This window comes from Mustelus asterias, chromosome 26 (assembly GCF_964213995.1).
Source record: "Mustelus asterias chromosome 26, sMusAst1.hap1.1, whole genome shotgun sequence".
NCBI classification, from domain to species: domain Eukaryota; kingdom Metazoa; phylum Chordata; class Chondrichthyes; order Carcharhiniformes; family Triakidae; genus Mustelus; species Mustelus asterias.
The window spans coordinates 22,869,623-22,888,171 of NC_135826.1; the positions used below are offsets into that span (position 1 = coordinate 22,869,623).

The following is an 18,549-nucleotide window of genomic DNA, read 5'->3' on the forward strand; positions in this document are numbered from 1 at the left end:
AAATGTAAGTGAGTGGCTTAGATGCCAATGCAACCCACATGAGTGAAGTTCTGAATATTTAAACTTTCCGTGTAATTGCAACTGAACATTTTAAATCACTTGGCAGTTTTTAATGAGACAAATAAGCAAACCATAAGACTCTCCTCACAATAGCTCAGCGCCTTTAGAATGTACATACAGGACATATTTTTCACACTAACATTGGCTGGGGTTTTCTGACCCACTGCAGGAGACTTGGCGGCGCAGCCAATAATCCATGTACTTTTAGTGGGATTAGATGACCCTGGCGGTTGGTGGGGCTAGAAAATCCTGTCCATTATTGCACAGAAATAAGCCAACATTCCAATTTTTAGCCTCCAATGTCTAAATACATTGGAGGTATTCAATACTTTTCTTCACTTTTTGGTCTTATGTATTTGCTTGCTTTCATCACTTTTTCCACCGGTGGGCAAGGTTTTGTGAGCTGTTATTTGAATCATCTCAGCCAAAGGTGAATATGGTCACTGCCAACTTCAAATGCATACACAAATGTGCGTCCTTTTGGCTGTCACTTAGAGTTATAAAATAATTAATGGGAGCAAATATTTGACAATCATGGATGTTTTTCTCAGAGTTTGGTGAAGACAAATCAAAAAAATTGCATTGGAACACATCATTCATAGAAATAACAATCCCTTTTAATTACTTCGGATCCATATAAAATAAAGCAATACATTTCACTGTCAATTTTTGTTGCAATTTTCACGTAGAATGCGAAACCAGGAAATGTGCAGACTGACATTTAATTTCAAATGCAGAAATGTAAATCACTATGTTTGAACTGATGTTCACTTACTGTTAATGGGTTATCTGCTGAATCCAAGATGTTGTCCATTACTCCAGCAGCATAATCAAGTCTCTCTTTGAGGGAGCACTTTTTCTTAAAGCCGGTTAAGTTAACAAGATGAATCTTCAACCAATTTAACCCATGTTCGCCCAAGGGCTTTCCTTCTGCAAACAACAAAACGGCACGGGTAACATCACTGCCCAAATGGTTAAAATATGGAGGGCATGGGTAAGTTCTTCCTCGGAAGTCCATGTTGTGAGGAAACCAGAATACATCATCTCTCAAATGGTTGGCAATGGAAAGCTTGTACAGTGCATCCATTCGAAGGCTGTGCATTTCAGCTGTTCTTTTCCTCACCCAAGCTATCTTCTTTTTCAAGACGGATTTGGCTGCTGGACTAATCTCAGATTTTGGATCAGACTTGGGCATGTTTGGAGCTTCTGAAAGTGGAGGTGGTATCTCCAGCTTCTCGTTTCCTTTGTCATTAAAAATAGAAATAATCAAATCGAGCATTGGTTTGTTAACTTTCCAAGCACAGTTACCAAGCTGGTTTAGGGAATCTAGCACTGGATGCAAGTCACTACTCTTGCATTTTTCCAAAAGTAACTGATGTTGTAGAGCTCCTTCTATGCACCGCATTAATTTAGTGGGTGTCAGAACATAGGCTCCAAACTTAGGCGAAGTCCATGGAATGGGAGCACACACCATGGGCATGACAGAGGAGTCAAAAATCAAAGTCGTCTCTGCAGCTTCTGAAAGGATCTGAATTAGAATAGGATGTGGCTTGATGAAACCAATCTGCAAAAAAAAGAGGCATCATAACAAATGGTTTGTACTGAAAACATTAACCCAACTTGTGTTTTCTTCCCCAAACGTGGATGGTTTGGGGTGTACTTCTCAATGTTTTCTGTTTCAATTTCAGATTTCCACCATTTACATTAAAAAAGAACAGAATTATCCCTACATCATCTATTACCTTTCACAAATGTACATAAAATTATATAAATTGATTTCCGTACAAATTTCTTTGTCCTTAATCAATTTAATTTCAAACATCTTTCTCTTCACACCATTCCTCTATGATTATGAAGTCCCATTACTACATGGCAAGGTGCCTTTTGCAAAGAAATGCGGACATAGCCAATTTTTTCTCCCACTCCAAAACCTTGCAGCATTGTTCTATTATGCATTTTGTTTGAGCAGCCAACTGAAAACAACAGATGATAGATATCAGTGATAGAAGTGGAGGGGGAGAGTAAGAAGTCCCCATAATCAATATTCATCACCAAGAATCAGCTTCCTATACTGTTTGAATGTCACTCTGTATTAGTGGCCTAGTCCCATAAGTCTTCCAGTTCCACATTCACCAGCCAGACATTCCAACAGGACTAGACTTTAAATTGAACTAAAACGAATCACAGATATTCTGGATTATAACAAATTATGCACATAATTAGAGGGGAGGCGATGGCCGAGTGGTACTATCGCTAGACTATTAATCCAGAAACTCAGCTAATGTTTGGGGGACCCGGGTTCAAAACTCACCACGGCAACTGGTGGAATTTGAATTCAATAAAAAATATCTGGAATTAAGAATCTACTGATGACCATGAAATCATTGTCGATTGCCAGAAAAACCCATCTGGTTCACTAATGTCCTTTAGAGAAGGAAATCTGCCTTCCTTACCTGGCCTGACCTACATGTGACTCCAGAGCCACCGCACTGCGGTTGACTCTCAACTGCAAGGGCAACTAGGGATGGGCAATGAATTCTGGCCAACTAACAACACCCATGTCCCACGAATTATGATGAATAGCCCTCCATTGTCCCACAAACTTTCACCATTTGACATTATATGCCCAGTTAATGAACGATATTCTTCAAATGAATATGGACTCAGCTACTGATGAGGGAAGTCCTTGTTCTAGAAGCTAAACTAAAGCGGTTCAATAATCATGACACCAGTTGAAACATTCTCATTTTGCATACGGACTTGATCTTCCATTGTAATAGCAAGCACCAACTGAGGGAAACAAAAGTTTAGTTTATTTAAGGTTTACATTAACACTGCAATGAAATTACTGTGAAATTCCCCTGGTCGTCACACGCAGGCACCTGTTTGGGTCAATGCACCTAACCAGCACATCTTTCAGAATGTGGGAGGAAACCAGAGACCCGGAGGAAACCCACGCAGACACGGGGAGAACATGCACACTCCACACAGACAGTGACCCAAACCGGAAATCGAACCCGGGTCCCTGGCGCTGTGAAGCAGCAGTGCTAACCACTGTGCGACCATGCCGCCTCAAGAATACCAAAATACTGAAGAACAATCGTCAACAAGATATGTACTGGGATGATCATGGGGAGTTTAATACAGTCCACAAAGGGGATGATCGGAAAGGAACTGCATACAAAACCTATTTGCAGAATATATGCAAAACATTCCAGTATGATAGATGCAAGATAACAAAATGTTTCACCCATGAGTTGTTTTTCAACAAGTGAAAGGTTGAAGAAGACAACATGGGCCAGGCACCATCACGCCAGCCACAGACCACTAATTCTTCATCATCATGGGTCAAAGTCCTGGAACTCTCAACTTAACAGCACTGCAGAAATATCTTCACCACATAGGTTGTAGCACATCAAGAAAGCAATCAATAACTCAAAAGGTAAATGTTGGCCTTATTACCAACACCCATAACCAATGAATGAATAAAAAAAAGCAAGAGATGCAGACTGTGTTTAAGTGGTTATATGATGGAGTAAAACTAAAAGTATAATAGACAATGTTCAATTCCAGAGAGCCAAGTGGTGAAAGATGGAACTAAAACCAATCTTTACACGTTGTTTAGAAATACAGCCCCAAACCCAACAAGCACAGTTTTATTCTGTGGTCATTTATAGGGGTTCAAGTTAGTACCCACCACCTGCATGCAAATACACACAATTAATGTACAATTAACACATAGGACCAAGTTGTAAGCATGGAATAATAACAAGTGGACTTCTGCTGCTTTGAAGACAGACATATAGGACCAAAAGAGAAATCTGATGAAATATCAAACTCCCCAAAATGCTTTTTGCTTTCAGATGCTGAATGGGCAAGCATGCATTTCTATAATTTTCTCTTTTTATTTTACATTTCCAGTATTTTTTTTTTCCCCTTTAAAAATCCAGGACAAATGCAACTCTATCAACCACTTCAATGTGAAATCTAGTGGAATTCTTCTGCCATCTCAGTCGACTGATATTGTTGTACTAATTCTATTCAGTAAAAGTAAGTATCTGTCTCTAAAATGAAGCTGAAAATGAGCAATTGATTAATGATTAAAATGAGGCCCAGCAAGCTGATCCAGGGTTTTTAAAAAATCGCAAAAACTGTCCAGACTGAAGCTGAAGTCTAGGGAGTTCCTGAATGCTTTTATATAAAGAAATGAGACACTAATGAGAAAGTGGAGACTCTCTCACAAACCTGTGGGCAAAGAGTGGCCCATCAGATAGTGGTGTTACCCAAGTACTACAAGAAGATATTGAGGATAGCCCACAAACTCCCATGGCTGGGCACATGAAGACATGTACAATCCAAATTTGCATAAGCCAGCATTTTTAAGAGGGTGAACCACTCAAAGCCCAGTTCAGTGGCCTATGTACAGTAACAAAGATGACTGGCGAGGTGGATTATTTAATTGATACCCCAAAACAAAGACAAAAAAGAGCACATCACCATGCTGAAACAGGGCCACAGTCAGGAAGAGAATAAACAAGCACAGGTCTGACAGGCAGTGAGAATAGTGGAGGATAAAAGAGATAGAATTTGAGGCAGAAGGGGGCCTGAATAACTCCCAAAACTGAACCCCCTATTGTCCAGTTAGCTAACACTGAACTATCAGAGAGATTTAAAACCGAGCTCTCCTCGGAGAGGAGATCTGGCAGAGCTGCTCATAGTGTTTAAATGAGCCTGCAAGGACAAAATATGTGCGCAATTCTCACCATACCTGATGCAGGTATAGGAGAATCCTCTCCCATAAAGCACACCTTTATCACCCAAGTACTGGAAAACTGGCCCAGGTGAAAGCAGAAATCTGGTACATGTTGGAAAATAACCTGACTAAACCCAAAGTTGTCCCCCAGTCGCTCTAGTGCCTAAGACCCATCGCTCAACCAAACTCTGCATTGACTTTGGAAGTGTTAATGCAATGACCAAAGTGGTCTCCTATCCAATTCCTCACCTGGAGGACTGTATTGACAGGGTAGGAAATTCCACATGTAAAACAAAAATAGATCCACTAAAAGGATACTGGCAAGTTCCTGGAACATCCTGGGCTCAAGAAATATTGGCCGTTGTCATGTCAGAAGGCTCGTTCCAACGCCGGGTTATTCCATTTAGAGTAAGAAATGCCCTTACCACCATCCAGAGGGAAATAAACCAGTTAGTAGCTGGGCTCCCCAACTGTGTACTTTGATGACCTTATAGTATACAGTGACATCTAGAGGGGCCACTTGGAACAGCTGGAAGCCCTTTTCGAACGATCACAGATATTTGATTTAGTGGTAAATCTTGCAAAGAGCAAGTTTGCAAAAAACATGGGTTCCTACCTAGGGCATCTAGTGAGTGGGTCAGAGACAGGCTTTGCCATGAACAGCAAAAGTGCAGGCATTGATATACTTTCCTGGCTCCAGGACTAAACAGGAAATTGTGTGTTTTTCAGGGATGAGTGGCTTCTACTACAAGTTTCTCCCAAACCTCAGCCCTTTGGCCAATCCACTGACGGACTACTTATTACAGAAAGAAAATGTAAGAGGGGTGGTGAGGGTAGTGTCAAGCAGCTTTTGAGAGGCTAAGAGCCATCTTAATCAATCAACTTGTGCTGGCTACCCCAAACTTCAACAAGCCCTTCAATGTAGCTACTGATGTTAGTGGCCTGGGGTAGGTGCCATCCTGCTCCAAGAAGATAGGTCAAGCATAGAGATGCCAGTGGAATACTTCTTCAGAAAGTTAAATCAGCATCAAAAGAAATACACCACCATGGAGAAGGAAACCCTGGGGTGGTTACTGGCTCTTAAACTCTTTGAAGTATATGTTCGCCATGGATACAGGAAGACCTTCACAGATACTGACCACAATCCCCTAACCTTTAGACAAATTTAAAACCCAGAATGCTAGGCCATTTCAGTGGAGTTCACTATTTCAACCTTTGCACTTAAAGGTTAACCACACTGCAGAATGAAACAATTGTGATAGCGGATGCTTTGTCCAGAATTTAACTCTGCTCAGATTACTTCAGTACCAAAATTGTTAAAGAGTATAGCTGCATTTGTTAGACTTAAAGGGTGAATAGGTGTGCACATGATTCTTATTTTTTTACACTTTTTTGGCAACTTGTACTTAAGTGTCCACAAGTCACATTTCATTCTGTGAGATGGAGGTGCAATGCAGATGCATTTTCACAGAATCACAAAAAGTTGTTAGTACAGGAGGAGGCCATTTGGCCCATCGTGTCTGCACCGGCATTCCGAATGAGCATCATGCCTTTTCCCTTTAACCCTGCATATTGTCCTATTGAAATAATCATCTAATGCCCTCTTGAATGCCACAATGGAACCTGCCTCCATGCTTCCACCACACTACAAGGCAGTGCATCCCAGACCCAAACCACTTGCTGTGTGAAGTTTTTCCTTACCTTAATTAATAACTTCACCGGCTGAACATATATTACTTTATAATATCATCAGCTGGACCCACAAACATGTGAAATAAACTTTTTGAAAATGAAAAATTTTGCTGCCCCAAGGACCTTAGCCTAAGCAGCCATTATGTGACATTTGCACGGTCTCAGAGACCGTGGCTAAGCTAAGACCACATTAAAATCGGAAAGAGGTTACCTGATCCAGCTCTTGGGTGTAAAATACACAAGATTCGTACTAACAGTCAGAGATACTGCCATGGGGCAACAGCTATACCCCCCCTCTCTCCAAGACATCTCTCAACTGAGTTGAGCTGTTCGTAATTAGAAAAACTACCGGAAGAGTTCAATGCTGCAAATCAAGAGTTCTTAACGTGAGATTCTGAATTAACACCACTGTCTTCAAGAGAAAAGCACATCAATCAGTTCTACAGCCCCAGTGAAAACCCCCCAAAGTACTGGCAGTTACTGTGGAAAGTGACCTTTCAGCTGTGAACAAGCATCTGGACAAGCTAGGAATACTTTATTTCTTGACGTTAATTTTTGCTTGGCCAAGTTTTAAGATGTGATACTCTTGGGGGGGGGGTGTGTGGAGAGGAGGAGGAGGAGTTGGTTGTATGCTGATTTGCATCAGTGGATAGTTGGACATATTTGTTAATATTTTCTGCATCTTTATCCAAGTGGGGTGGCATGGTTGCACAGTGGTTAGCACTGCTGCCTCACAGTGCCAGGGACCCAGGTTCAATTCCCGGCTTTGGTCACTCTCTATGCGGAGTCTGCAAGTTCTCCCCGTAATTGCGCGGGTTCCCTCCGGATGCTCTGGTTTCCTCCCATAGTCCGAAACACATGCTGGTTAGGTGCACTGGCCATGTTAAATTCTCCCTCAGGAAACCTGAACAGGCGCTGGAGTGTGGCAACTAAGGGATTTTCACAGTAACTTCATTGCAGTGTTAATGTAAGCCTACCTGCGACACTAATAAACTAAAAGTGAGCTTTCAGAATAAAACTATCTTTTGACTTGTTAATTTAATGAAACTGTGTAAGATTTTAGAATACTAATTTTTATAATCTGTAATATCTGTGGATTTTATCCTGTAAACACAGTTTAAAATTAAGTCGTTCAGTTCTGAATTGTTGGGCAATTAACAGTCAAGATGGTTGGGGAAACAGGAAAAGCAGATGGTGTGAAGAAACAAACTTGTTTTATTGTTTTATGACGGAGCTCATTTGAGTTGAGCTGGAGCTATCTTAATGGCCAAAACATGATTAGGTGTTTGTTTTTAAGTCAGTTTGAAGGAATGACTAAAACAGTGTGAGCTTAGGATGACACCTTGTGTTAAACAAACCATGCATGTTTTAACTGATCTACACCAAAGGGGAAACCTTCATCCTCTGATATTATGATAGGAAATGGTCTTAACTGTTGATCCTAATAGCTTTAGTTTGGGGCTTGGGTTAAGAAAGAAATGTTGGCAAGAGAATGTGACTTTATTTATGGCTGTTTGGTATCAAGAGGAAACATGCCATGTTTGTCATGGAATGGTTTCTTCCAGGGTCTGAGGAAGTAACTCTGTCTCAGTTTACAACCCTTAAAGCTGGGGTGACATGAGATGATTTGTAACCTATGCCAATAGGAAGACTGAATTTGGAACACTTCCAAAAAAAGGGAGCGCTGTATAGTGAGTTGTGGGGATAAAAGTTAGAGAATTAGTGCACTCACTGGCACAGTTTCACCATCGCTTCAATGGTATACTTCTTCTGAGACATAGCTCATCCTTGTTTCAGAGACAGGAGGAAACAGACTTCGCCTGTGCTGTCAGCCTTCAAGGAATCCTGGGTCCTTGTGGATAGAGTATCTAAGCCACCTTCACTGCTTTTTGTTAAATATATTTACATTTTACTCAATAAATCTTGTTTAATTCACAAATGCTCGTCATTCGGACCTTGTAGGTCAAGCACAACTGAGGATCCCTGCGTTAGAAATTAGTAATTTGAACTTCAAAGCTTGTTTAAATTATGTGGATTTTATACCTCGAAACGCTACACTATACACCTGGTTGGCTCATTTCTTAAACCTAGCTATACATAGTTTTATATATATATATATAAAATTGACAATATCACCTTTTAAAATTCAAACCTGGTGTTATAACCAATAAAGGAGTGGGACAAAGAGAGGAGTCAATTCACCTCTCCTAATCTGGCCATGACACACTAAATTACAGCCTTAACATGCTTCCATAGCTTTGTGCTTTGTCAGTTTCTGACCATACTAGTGTCATTGCAATTTCTCTTGCACTTCTCAGTGAACAGAATAACATTCCTATACAAAAGAAGGGCAGAAGGTTTAAAATATGTCAGTTTCAAACTGAAGAGTGCACACCAGTTTCTGAATTATTTGGTGGGGCTAACACAATTACATGAAATGTTTTATTCCATTTACCTACTAGATTAGTCAGGCCCTAAATACATAAAGTAGGAAATGAATCAAGAATATGACTCTCTAAATGGATTCCTCCATAGCCATTTATTTTATTCTGTTCCACTGTGGAGACCTACAGATATCCAACTGACATCCTAACAGCATGTAGATTCAAAAAGGAACTATTTCACAATAGCTGTTTTGCAAATTACCTTTGTCACAGTTTGTCAAATATGTTTGGCAGGAAGCATGTTAGTTTTCGAATTTTGAGTAATCTATATTTTTGTTAAATATTAGAAGGTACAGATTTAAGTTGGTTTAATTTAGTAATTTTCTGTAGGAAAGTTTCCAACGCTAGTTAGATTCATGTTAGACAAAGATGCTTGTATGCATAAGGGTTTTGGTTTCAGTTCAAACTGTGCTTCTATTGTACTGAGTGAGAGTTTATGATGGGAAAAGTAGACACGAACTTGGAGAAAAAATGAGATGTTGCTGAGTAACTAGGGACACCTTTAGGGGAAATGCTTTCTTTAGTGCGTTTTAAACTGAATCTATAGGCAGGTGGAGCTAGGAAGCTAGAGAGTGAACAGCTTTTAGGCTCTACTAGAAGCAGGAAAACCATACAATGGAGTCATGGGCACGAAAGCAAGCTCCAGAGGAGCTAAAAAGCAGTTAGTTCTAGAAACCAGGGAATAAAGAGAAGTTTCCAGGAACATTGAAATAAAAAGGAAACAATGAACTGCCATTACAGCAGGGTACTAGACACTGAAGCTAAAGACGGAGCTGAAAGTGCAGATTTGGGTGCAGTTGGCTAGGGAAACGCAGACATCTGAAACAATCGTACATTTGGTGTCCTTATTTCCAGCCATTGGGAACAATAGCATTCTGCTGGGGACTGAGTACCTGAGTTTTGTCCAGAAGTTTGGATGTGCGCGTGGCAATTTGTGTCAAAGGAAAAGTTAAAGGAGAGTTGGAAAACCTGGAGGTGGGTCCTTGGTAAACATTTGAGAGAAAGCCTTGTTTGAAAGGATAGTTGGAAAATGTGGAGATGGATCCTTGATGAAAATAGCTGAGGGAAAACATAGGTTGAAAGAAGATTTTAAAATGTGTGTGTTTGAGGGGAAAGTTTGGAAACACTCATGTGACAATCATCTGGGGGAATTTGAGGAGAACTCCAGTCATAAGGTTGTGGATTCAAATCAAACTCCATAGACTTGAGCACAAAAATTGAGCTAACACTCGCACTGCATAGTGCTGCATAGTCAAAGATGCCATCTTTCAGACGAGATGTTAAACTGAAGCCCTATCTATCCTCTCCGATGGACCTAGAACATCCTGCAACACTTTTCTGAAGAGTTGGCATCCTGGCCAATATTTATCCCTCAATCAAGATCATCTTATTGTCATTGCTGTTTGGAAGACTTTGCTGTGCACAATTTGGCTGTTTTTTTCTACATTACATTTCCTACATTACAAGTGTTAAAGTGCTTCATTGGCTGTAATGCACTTTGGGAGATCTTGGATATATAAATACAAATGTTTCTTTCTTCGCAGTAAGCCTCCACTTACCCACGTCATGAAAAATACAAACACAAGATAATTTGGCTGTGACCAACACTTGCCTAGTTAAGTATAAGTTAATGTAGATTGTTCAAAATGACAGTACAATATCTATGCAAATACTACAGAAAACCCGTGGACTTTGTGCCTCACCTGTTTGGTACTGCGAAAGCTGTACATGTGATACAAGACAGGAATAAATTTCTTCTCATGACCTGGGTCTTGGGTGTATATGGGGATTTTAATTTCACGAACCATTAGATCCACTAGATGAGTTCCCAAGTGCACAATCAGAAAATGTGGCCAGAGAGAATCTTCAGTTATCAGTGAAGGACCTAAATTCATCTCTCTTTCCAGTTTCATCCAGTACTCACGAGGCAGGAAGTTGTACAACTAGAATTGATATAGAATTTTAAAAATTATGTTTTTACCACATATAAATAAATCAGAGACTTGCAATAGCATTATTATAGTTTCTAAATGCCCAACTGTGGTCTTGAATTTATATTCAATGAAAATCAGAAGGAATGTTGAGTTTGCCCTACAATAACTTCACAATTAACAACAATTAAAGAACTTTGGGAGACCCTAAGGTCTTGGATACAGAAATTACTAATCACAGAATCCTACAGTGCAGAAGAGGCCCTTCAGTCCATTGAGTCTGCACCGATGCATGAAAGGCCCAGACCGGCCCACCTAATTCCACTTGCCAGCACTTGGCCCTTGAATGTTATGGCGTGCCAAGTACTCATCCAGATACTTTTTAAAGGATGTGAAGCATTCCGCCTCCACCGCCCTCTCAGGCAGTGCATTCCAGACCATCACCACTCTCAGAATAAAAACATTTTCCCTCAAATCCCCCGCAAACCTCCCACCCCTCACTTTTAACGTGTCCCCTCGTAACTGACCCTTCAACTAAAGGGAACAGCTGCTCCCTATCTACCCTGAATAAAATCTACTATTACTGTTTTCCTTTTGGCTTTATCCTTGAGACTTAAAAGAATTGTGTATTTGTATGTTTCTCTTTGTTCCTCCAAAAAGCTTAACATCTTGATTTGAGCTTTTGGTCCCCATTTCCTTCCAAAACACATTACATAGAAACATAGAAACCCTACAGTGCAGAAGGAGGCCATTCGGCCCATCGAGTCTGCACCGACCACAATCCCACCCAGGCCCTCCCCCCACATATTTTACCCACTAATCCCTCTAACCTACGCATCCCAGGACTCTAAGGGACAATTTTTAACCTGGCCAATCAACCTAACCCGCACATCTTTGGACTGTGGGAGGAAACCGGAGCACCCGGAGGAAACCCACGCAGACACGAGGAGAATGTGCAAACTCCACACAGACAGTGACCCGAGCCGGGAATCGAACCCGGGATCCTGGAGCTGTGAAGCAGCAGTGCTAACCACTGTGCTACCGTGCCGCCCTTTATATTCCCTTTACATTACTTTATATTCTTCTGCATGAATTTGTGTGTGCTACTAACCTGTCTATGTCCTCTTAAGTCTTTTACAGCCTTCCTCACTGCTTCCCAAATAGCATCTTATACCATCATAAAAAATTATTCTATTCTGTCCATCCAAGTCAAAATCATTGTAATATCTCAAGACAAAATGGACCTTCCACTGGTCTCCAAGTGAAGTTCATCCCTTCTCTAATCCAAACAACCTTCATTAACATTAACTATTTGTTTCACACCTGTGAACCAATTTATGATCCAAGCTAACGCATTTTCCTTTCCTGAATTTTTGAGATTTGGGATTATTAGGCAGTTTTGATCTACCTCATGTGAATAAAACCAGTATCTCTCATCTGAATTTTAATCCCCCAGTGAAACATTTTGGCATTGGTGTCGTGGGATTGGTTGATTCTCTGTTTGTCTTCTACTACTTGTTACACAATAGTTATTTCAAAATCATTTAAAATATTGATTTTTACCGTATGCAAAAGTAAATCTCAAGTTATCAATGTACACTTACATAACTGACAAATGTTTGAAAGGGTATTACAAAAATATAATATTAAATGTTCATTAAAAACAAGTGTGATAGGCTACAATGATACAAAAATTGAACCAACTTTTAATGAAATGTACTGAGAAATTTCTGTGACAAAACTGATAGATAAGGTAATATTGTTATGTGTTATAAATTTAGGGTGACTTTTATGTAGATTGATGCATGTTACTGATAATGCACAATCATCTCCAAACTAGCAGAGTGCCAACTTGAGAGCTTTTTTCAAAATTACAAATACAACATTTGAACACTTCTCATTTGTCCATGTCAACTTTTAAAACAATTTAACTAGAAACTAAATATCCAGCAGGCATTACCTCAGCATCCTTTGCCAACAGTTCAACGTAAGCATAGTAAGTTTCTTTAATCTTATCTACCATCTCATTTTTGATCTTCTTTCGTATTGAATACTTGTTATAAACTCTGTTACCCAATTCCTTAGCGATCATCAGTAATGCCTCTCCATTTGGAGGGATATTTGCAATGCTCTGAAAAGCAGAATGGAAAATATTAAATTAGCTATTAGCGTTTCAAACATTGCCCATTCATCAAAGAATGATCGCCTCTATGGAAGGTAGGCTAGAGTTCAAAACAAAAAGAGAAGATGCTGGAATTACTCAGTAGGTCTGGCAGTATCTGTAATAAGAGAAAGACATTTCAGATCCTGATCTTGCATTTTCTGTATTTATTTCAGATTTCCACTAGCATCTGCAACATTTTGCTTCAAGTTCAAAAGGACTAGCTTAAGTAATAACTATTTTTTAAATTGTAAAACAAGTATTTTTTGCATAGCATTTCCTTAATCAAACTATACTAATCATTGTACTATAATTACTATTATAGTAGTAACAGTAATTATTACTATGTTAATCGTAACTTAATATTTACTATTAAGTAAATAGAAAAAAACTGCAACATTTGGGTGATCGTTCATCATCTTTCCAGTGACGGTCCCACCATATTTTAGCATGGTGCGGGACAGGCTTGAGGGACCATCTGATATATTCCTCCACATTAATTTTGCTCTGTTACTATCTTTGGCAATTTAAGCATAAGAGTATAATAAACTGCACTGTTTTGCTTTGATATGAAGCAGTTTTGGATGCACACTGAGAAGGAAGCAGTTGTATAACACAGAAATCCACTCAGTCAGCTGAATTCCAAGTGCACCACAAATTGAAAAGCATTTCCTGGAGCAGTGTCACTGTTTGGGCTCACATTAGGGCACCAAAGCAACTGTTTAAAGCTCAGTTTACAATGATCGTCTGTACACCATTTTTGCTGTTCCCAAGGCAAGTTCCCAAGCTTCTGTATCATGAACATTCAGTACAACATTTATTATGCCCAGCTGCTCACTCAAGCAGAACTTGACACTTTTGGGACCCTGTTCAGTCCTCTGTTAAGCTTTGAGGCTCACATTCAGTCCATCGCCAAGGCCACTTATCCCAACTTGTAGGATATCGTCTGCTTCTGTCCCTGTTTGAACCTATACGATTACTGAAATCAAAATCAGCCATGGCTCAGTTGGTAGGAATCTTGCTTTTGTGTCAGAAGGATTTAGCTTCAAGTCCCACTTCGGGACTTGGGTACAAAAATGTAGGTTGACATCTCTGTACAATACTGAAGAGTGCCGCACTGTTGGAGTTGCTATCTTTCAGATGAGAGGTTAAAAGAATACAAAGGATCCCACAGCACTACTTTGAAGAACAGCAGGAAAGTATATCCCCAGTATACCGGCCAACATCTATGCCTCAATCAACTTCACAAAAACAGAATATCTGGGCACTATCACACTGGTGTTTGGAGGAGCTTGCTAAACACTTACTGACTGACATGTTTGCGACATTAAGGTGACCACATTTCAAAAAGTACTTTATTGACTGCAAAGTATTTGGGAGACATCTTGGTGTTGTGAAAAGTGATATAGAATCTTTTTATCAATTTGTTCTGCCACTCTACTCAAATTCCAGGTGAACAAATTTCTTTTTTCCCCAGTTTTCATTCTTTTGAGTCGAGATTGCTGCGCCATCAATCTCCCCCCTCTGTTCCATCAGTCATTACCTCAGGACACTTGTTTCGACTTCAAAGATGCTATGAATGCAAATAACTGTTATACGCTGCATGTCATTAAATCCTTTCTGACCCAAAATTTCAAAACCTACCCCGTTTGAAGTTACATCTCTCAACCTGCCTCTTCTACAGCCCACTCATAGTCCATTACCTTCCTTTGTGAAGTGTCTTGAGCCTTTTCACTATACTGAAGGCACTAAGTATAATTTGTTAGTCCAAATAGTCAAAGACCATGGTGTAGAACATTATCAAGTTGAAATGAGCAGGAAAGATACCTGGTTTGATATATATAAAGTGAACTCTATTGAATATAAAAAAAAGTTTCAACATTAGGCTCCTTCTCTCTTGGCCTTTTGCAGGACTAATATTGTGCTCCTGAACAATGTCTCCTCTCTATCAGCATTTGAAATTTAGTCTAGATGAAGCTCTCTTTATTTCAAGTTAAATTACAATGTCCCAGAGACAGCAATAATGGGAGATATGCAGCTAGAAATTCCACATTAAGATCAAATAATCACTGTACTGTCCATTTCCGTGTCCTTATAGCTTTCTCAATTGTTTCCCCTAACCCTCCTCTCTCCGAATTCCTTGCCTCCTCCCTATCAACCCCTCCACTACAGAGTTAACATTCGTGCTGCCTCACAGCGCCACGGACCTGGATTCGATTCCCAGCTTGGGTCATTGCCTGTGCGGAGTCTGTACGTTCTCCCCATGTCTGCGTACGTTTCCTCCGGGTGCTCCGGTTTCCTCCCACAGTCTGAAAGACATGCTGCTGGTTGGGTGCATTGACCATGCTAAATTCTCACTCAGTGTACTCGAACAGGCGCCAGAGTACGACAACTAGGGGATTTTCACAGTAACTTCATTGCAGTGTTAATGTAAGCCTACTTGTGATGAATAAATCAACAAACTTTAATGTTCGGTTATCTGGTGAAACAGTTTGCTCATTTAATAAGAACAGAAAGTGCTGGAAAAGCTCAGTAGGTCTGACAGCATCTGCGAAGAGAGAAACCCAGATAACATTTTAAGTTCAACACGACCCTTCTTTGGAACTCTGAGTTAGCCTGTTAACGGTGGCCTGGCATAAATCTTTGGCTGTAGGATCCATACCAAAGTTTAGATTCAATTGCAGCTAATGCATTTCAACTGAAGTACAAAAAGGATAAAAGTCAGGAGACATTAATCACTCAACTCCAGTTTAAATTCTGATTGAGGGGTACAGAAATCTGTCCTCAGGACTATTGCCAAAGCCAACTGTGCCACTAAGAAACCTTTAACTCTCTCAAAGTGCTAAAATGCATCCGATGTTATAAACAGTTTATGAATAGGATCACACTTTCATCTTCCATACCTGTATCATAATGTCTACATACTCCTTATCATCAAGCAGGCAGAGATATGGATAGAGATTCATTTTCCAGGAACAAGTTCTGTCACCAGCCAAATGAAACTTGTACTCACGAAATGCCTGCAGTAGAGACTTTTGCCACTTGGCACGTAAATCTGCCAGACGGTTGCGCTGGTTCAAAACATAATTTCTGTTAGTAATTATCAGGTATAATAAAGCATATTGCCTTATTAAAAAAAAACAACATCCTGTTGATGCAACTGCGCCAGCTACCACACAGCTGTAAAGGCCTCAGGAAAATAACACGGGGAAGTGACGGCCTAGTGATATTATTGCTAGACTCTTAATCCAGGAACTCAGCTAATGCTCTGGGGTCCCGGGTTCGAATCCTGCCATGGCATACGGTGGAATTTAAGCTCACTAAAACGATATCTGGAATTAAGAATCTACTTAACCATGACCATGAAATCATTGTCAATTGTTGGAAAAACCCATCTGGTTCACTAATGTCCTTTAGGGAAGGAAATCTGCCGTTCTTACCCAGTCTGGCCACAGCAATGTGGTTGACTCTCAACTGCCCTCCAAGGGCAACTAGGGATGGACAATAAGTGCTGACAACACTCATGAACCATGAGTGAATAAAAAAAATTACTCTTTTCTGAATCCTAAAATGCGCAGAGTACTATTAAAAAGGAGTAAAAATACATACATCTCACCTGCAGGATTGAAAAAATATGCAAGTATTAATTGGAAGTCAGTTACACATGATGGACTGAATAAATGAATATAGAATATTAGATCGTATATAACACGTGAAATATTTACAAAATAGAGAACATTCATGGATGTCTGAAACAACACATTTCTTTTTTCAATATTTTCTGGTTCCATGCCACCCTAAAGGTGAGAAGCAAGCAGAAATCAGGGCTCGAAAACCAGATCTGACATTCCTGACAACAATGGCTAACAGCACCAGTTATATAAAGACCAAGATGTTCATGATTATCACTAATGACAAACAGCAGACACTTAAGGCTTGCAGCCAATGTTTGACATTTTGTCTTTCAATGTTAGAGGAAGAAACCATAATCTAAGTTAAAAGGAAACATAACAGAACTCTTCCAATTTTCTTTCATTATACTGTGCATGCACTTAGTAGAAGATAAGTACCATTCTTTTCATCTTCTCTGTAATGGGTTTTGTTACTTCCACAGAATCAATAGTAATGGTATCCGCTTGCTCCTTGCTTAGTTGTCTATCAAATCTCTCCTTCATTTCTTGTACACAGAGATGCAATTTGGGATATTTGACGGGCTCAGCCTGAAATAAAAAAGGTGCTTAATATGTATTACTACTTCTAATTCGTCAGGATATGGTCACCTAATTATCATAGTATTGCTAACCCAGAGATAGTAAGTTCAAATCCCATTATACTAAATTGTGAATTCAAACAATCAGGCAATTTATGGGCTACGACTAGAATATGATCATGAAAATAACAGAATTGTTGTAAAAATTCACCTGCTTTATTTAATAATTCCCTTGCGGAACCTGGCCTACATGTGGCTCCATACCAGGTGGTTGATTTTCAATGCTCTCATACCATCCAGAGTTGGGCAATAAATATGATCTTGCTCGTGATGTCCACAACCGAAGCTCCTAATACACCATTTCCTAAATTATTCATTTACGGGATGTGGGCATCGCTGGCTAGGCCAGCATTTATTGCCCATCCCTAGTTTCCCTTGAGGTGAGGGTGAGCTGCCTTCTTGAATCACTGCAGTCCACAAGATGTAGGTACACATACCATGCCGTTAAGGAGCAAGTTCCACAGTGAGTGAAGGAATGGCGATATGTTTCTGAGTCAGGGTGGCGAGTGAATCGGAAGGAAACCTCTAGGTGGCGGTGTTCCCAGATATCTGCTGCCCTTTTCCTTCTAGATGGTGGTGCCCATAGGTTTGGAAGGTGCTGCCTGAGAAACTTTGGGTTCCTGCAATGCCTCTTGTAGATGGTACACACTGCTGCCACTGTTCGTTGGTGGTAGAGAGATTGAATGCTTGTGGAAGGGGTAGCAATCAAGTGGGCTGCTTTGTCCTAAATGGTGTTGAGCTTTTTGAGTGTTGTTGGAGCTGCACTCATCCAGGCCAAATGTTTTCCAACATAGTCAACTGCTTGCTCACTTTACTCAGGTAGCATGCCCGCTTCAAAACCTTCTATAATTACCACATTCCTTTAAGAGCAGAGTCTTGCTCTCTTCCTCTTATCCAGCTGACCACTCACCTCCAACTTCTTCTCCAAGAGTCTAGAATGTCTGTCTCGGTCTCCTTACCCATAGGAGTGAGACTACTGTTGTCAAATCCATCAACATTCTTTGTAACTTTAACAGTAGAGCATTATGCCTCCTTACTTTATCTATTGTCCAACTAGAAAGTGATCCAGAAATAGACTGGACATGCCAATCTCGGGAGTCTGAATATCCCTGTGCATCACCACTCAGTACTGTGAACTTCAAATTTTAGCAGTTAATCGACTATCTCATATTTGGCATCTATACTACTCTCTAATTTGACCAATACCCTTTATCTCCAGAATCATAAACTGCAGAAAT

The 18,549-nt window shown here is 40.1% G+C and overlaps 1 protein-coding gene across 1 annotated transcript in view; it reads right to left on the reverse strand.

The window, feature by feature from the left end:
* The window catches only part of polrmt (polymerase (RNA) mitochondrial (DNA directed)), a 102,331-nt gene that overhangs the window by 58,908 nt on the left and 24,874 nt on the right, over nt 1–18,549 (reverse strand). The window contains exons 6-10 of the mRNA XM_078198260.1: nt 17,112–17,261; nt 15,945–16,112; nt 12,841–13,011; nt 10,653–10,892; nt 836–1,624 (exon numbers count right to left, since the gene is read on the reverse strand). Coding sequence (XP_078054386.1) covers nt 836–1,624; nt 10,653–10,892; nt 12,841–13,011; nt 15,945–16,112; nt 17,112–17,261 — 1,518 coding nt within the window. The remainder of the gene's footprint in view (nt 1–835; nt 1,625–10,652; nt 10,893–12,840; nt 13,012–15,944; nt 16,113–17,111; nt 17,262–18,549) is intronic.